Source organism: Mandrillus leucophaeus, unplaced genomic scaffold, assembly GCF_000951045.1.
Source record: "Mandrillus leucophaeus isolate KB7577 unplaced genomic scaffold, Mleu.le_1.0 Scaffold481, whole genome shotgun sequence".
NCBI lineage: Eukaryota > Metazoa > Chordata > Mammalia > Primates > Cercopithecidae > Mandrillus > Mandrillus leucophaeus.
In genome coordinates, this window is record NW_012105154.1 from 2,141,019 (window position 1) to 2,145,609 (window position 4,591).

General features: G+C 32.8%; 1 protein-coding gene across 1 annotated transcript in view; it reads right to left on the reverse strand.

Moving 5' to 3' along the window:
- Positions 1-4,591, reverse strand: part of LOC105550404 (catenin alpha-3-like) — an 85,110-nt gene extending 80,519 nt beyond the window's left edge. Inside the window, exon 1 of the mRNA XM_011995312.1 lies at positions 4,555-4,591. Coding sequence (XP_011850702.1) covers positions 4,555-4,587 — 33 coding nt within the window. The 5' untranslated portion in view covers positions 4,588-4,591. The remainder of the gene's footprint in view (positions 1-4,554) is intronic.

A 4,591-nucleotide genomic window follows, 5' to 3' on the forward strand; every position in this document is an offset into this window, starting at 1 on the left:
CCAGTTCGAGCTTCCCAGCGGCTTTGTTTACCTACTTAAGCCTCAGCAATGGCGGGCGCCCCTCCCCCAGCCTGGCTGCTGCCTTGCCGCGAGATCGCAGACTGCTGTGCTAGCAATGAGGGAGGCTCCGTGGGCGTGGGACCCTCCCAGACAGGTGTGGGATATAATCTCCTGGTGTGCCTGTTTGCTTAAAGCGCAGTATTGGGGTGGGAATTACCCGATTTTCCAGGTGTTGTGTGTCTCAGTTCCCCTGGCTAGGAAAAGGGATTCCCTTTCCCCTTGTGCTTCCCAGGTGAGGCGATGCCTCACCCTGCTTCAGCTCTCGCTGGTCGGGTTGCAGCAGCTGACCAGCACCGATTGTCCGGCACTCCCTAGTGAGATTAACCCAGTACCTCAGTTGAAAATGCAGAAATCACCGGTCTTCTGTGTCACTCGTGCTGGGAGTTGGAGACTGGAGCTGTTCCTATTCGGCCATCTTGCTCTGCCCCCCGATTTTTTTCATAATATACATAGACACTGAAAATCATGTTGCTTACATTACTCAATTGCATTTCATAATCAATTTCAGATATTATTTTCCGCCTAAAATTTCTTAATCTATCAAATAATAATGTCAGAAGCACATTCATAGACAACCTCCCTAGATGGTCACTGTAATAACTGAGTCAGTTTCTTCATTCTCAATTTTGATTGCTTAGAACTGTATTTCTTCAGAACAAAAGTAATTAATTTGAAACTATTTTATGTATGAAATGGAAAAGGCTAAAAAGAGTCATCTATAATTCTTTATTAGTCAGTGACTACGTCTCTAAGCTTCTTTTAAAATGTCAAAACTGTACAGAAGTAAGATGATACTTTTGCTTTCTCCCATACCATTTGAATAATGCTAAAAACAATGACATAGTTTGATAAAACCATGTTATAAAAGTACCTAGTTCAAGGCAACCTGATCCAATTAAAGATTATCAATATAAGAAAAAAAACCTTCAACGTGACACAATTATGTCAACTCGGAAAACTGGGTGTTTCAAAGTAAACAGGAAAAAATGGTAGGAAGCATTCAGTATTTAAAAAGTTATTAATACATGTAAATATGTCTAATGTACTAAGGTTTCACTTCTTTCACTAAGATTTAGTGTCTCTCATAAAACTGAATGCAGTAAAATTCTAAAATAAAGAAAACTATGGGCATATATAGGCTTCAGTCACATAATCAAACTCGGAAATTTTGACTTATATTAGGATAGAGTTTGTTTTTGCCGTAAATACTAAATGCTAAAAAAACAGGATTAATAAAATTTTATAATAAAGTAACATGGAAAGACACGTGTTCTTTAATATTAGGAATGTTATTAGTTTATTATAATTAGTCTTTGTTTCTTATTCCTTATATCCACAAATACAATATTTAATAGGAGAGAGTGCTTCATTTTCCAAGAAAGAGAGTGTAAGCATACTGAACAATAGTAATCATTATAAAAAGAAGCCCAAAAACCTTTCCCTCTGACTATATAAGCAAGAAATAATATGAAATAGTTGCAAAAAATCCCCATTTTTTCCCAAAAGGGAAATAAATGTGTACTATGAAGTTGAACACAATATAAAAGCCACAAAATTATATTATACCCCAGTCTGAAATATTAATTGAATATCTCAACACAATAATGAAAGCAACAGATTTTTCAATTAAAGTGTAAAATAATTCTAAGGATGTAGCAGCTGCTTAGAAATACTGAAATAAACATGAGAAATCTAAAAAAAGGAAACCAAAATGTTTATAAACACCAGTCTCTATATTAATTATGCACTTTATGCATTTTATATCTTTAGTATTATCTTTAGTACTCTACTAAATAGTATTTTCCTTTGAATTTTAAATATTATATTAGAATATATTGTCAACCCAGAAAACCTACCATTATAACATTTTAATATGTATTGATTTTTGAAGAGCAAAAATAAGCAAAAAAATTGACAGCCTTTCCTATAAGATCTGAAACAAGACAAGGCTACCCACTGTCACCATTTTCATTCAACATAGAACTGAACGTCCTAGCTAGAACCATTAGCTAAGAGAAAGAAATATAGAGTATCCAAATTGGAAAGGAGGAAGTCAAATTGTCCTAGTTTGTAGATGACATGATCTTATATTAAGAGAAACCTACAGGCTCTACCAAACAAACAAACAAACAAAAAAACCTCTTAGATTTGATAAACAAATTCAATAAAGTGGAAGGATATCAAATCAACTTGCAAAAATCAACAGCATTTTTACACACACATAGTGAACAATCTAAAAAAGAAATCAGGCAAGCAATCCTATTTCTGATAGCTACAAAAATCAAAACACCTAGAAATCAATATAACTAAAGAGGTGAAAAATCTCTACTATAAAACTATAAAATACTGATAAAAGAAATAGAAGACAAAAAAGATATCCTCTGTTCATGTATATAAAGAATTAATATTGTTAAAATGTCCATACTGCCCAGAGCAATATACAGATTCAGTGTAACCCCTAGAAAAATACGAATGACATTTTTTACATAGATAGAATAAAAAGATCCTAAAATTTACATAGAACCACAAAAGACCCTGAATAGCCAAAGAAATCCTGAGAAAAAGAGAAAAGCTGGAAACATCACACTACCTGGCTTCAAAATACATTACAAAGATATAGTAACTAAAACTGCATGATACTAGCATAAAAAGACCCACACATAGACCACTGGAACAGAATGGAGAACCCAAAAATAAATTCATATATTTATAGCCAACTGATTTTGAACAAGTGTCAAGAACACACACTGACAAAAGGATAGTCAATAACCGGTAGTGGGAAATTTGGATATCTGTTGCAGAAAAATGAAACTAGACCCCTATGTTTCACCATATGGAAAAATCAAATCAAAGTAAAGGCCTAGCACAAAATCCAAAACTATAAAGCTAGTAGAAGAAAATACAGGGCTTCAGAACACTGATTTTGGCAAAGATTTGATGGCTAAGACCTCAAAAGCACAGGCAACAAAAGTAAAAATAAACACATGGGATTATATCAAACTAAAAAGGTTTTGCACAGCAAAGAAAACAATTAACAGAGTGACAAGACAACCTATAGAATGATAGAAGATATTTTCAAACTATTTGACAAGGGACTAAAATACAGAATACATAAGACAAATCAACAGAAGAATAAAACAAATTTAAAAATGGGCAAATGATCTGAGTAGTCATCTCTCAAAAGAAGACATACAAATGGCCAATAGTTATATGAAAAAATGTTCCACATCATTAATCAACAGGGAAATGCAAATCAAAACCACAATAAGATATTATCTTATCCCAGTTAAAATCGCTATAATTGGAAGAAAAAAAATAAATTCTGTCAAGAATGTAGAGAAATGGGGACTCTTATACCCTGCTGGTAGGAATGTAAATTAGTACAGCCATTATGGAAAATAGGAGTTTTCTTTAAAAACGACGACTACTACTAATAAACTAATAATAGAACTACCATATGATCCAGCAATTCATTACCAGGTATTTATTTAAAGAAAAGGAAGTCAATATGTTGAAGAGATAGCTGCACTCCTATGCTTACTGCAGCACTGCTCACAATCTGTCAATCAGTTAGTTAGAATCAATCTAATTGTCCACCAATGAAGGAATGGATAAACAAAATGTGGTATACAAACACAATGGAATATTCAGCCACAAAGAAGAATGAAATCTTGTCATTTGTGGCAACATGACCAAGACTGGAGGACATTATGTTAAGTGAAATAAGTCAGGTACAGAAAGACAAGTACCACATGTTCTTATATGTGAGAGTTTTAAAAGTTGATCTCATAGAATTAACGAATAGAATAATGGTTATCAGGGGCAGAGAAGAGTAGTGGAGAGGGGAATATAAAAATAAGTTGATTAAAGGTACAAAAATACAGTTACATAGAAGGAAGAAATTCTAGTCTTCTATAACATAGTAGGCTGACTATAGTTAATACTTTATTGTGTATTTTAAAATAGCTATATGAGAAGATTTTGAATGTTTTCAAAACAAAGAAATGATAGATGCTTGAGGAATAGTATATGCCCTTTCCCTAATTTGATCAATACAGTGTATACATGTATAGAAATATATGTACTCTACAAATGCAATTATTATATGTCATTTAAAAATAAAACATAATGAAAATAAATGTTAAAAATACATAACCAAAAAAGAAAGAAGGAAATATAATGTATCAACAACAACAAAACTCGGTTTTGTAATTACAATTGATTAAAATTAATTGTGCATATTTGATGCTGAAGAACTGATACTAGAAATAATTTGAGTATATTTTAAGCTAAAATAAAAACTGCCCTAAGAAATAATTAAGCTTCCTTATAATCGTCCATTACCTAGTGTATTAATACTGCTATTACAAATTCAATTATAGTTTAGAAAAAGTGGTTGAATAGAGTACAGATTTAACTTTGCCCAAATCAATGTTCTAATGGCAAAGAGCAGTTAGCTTGAACTTTTACCATGTCCATTTGTAAGTAACTCACCTGATTAGCAATCTGCCGAGCAAGGACATCCATCCTT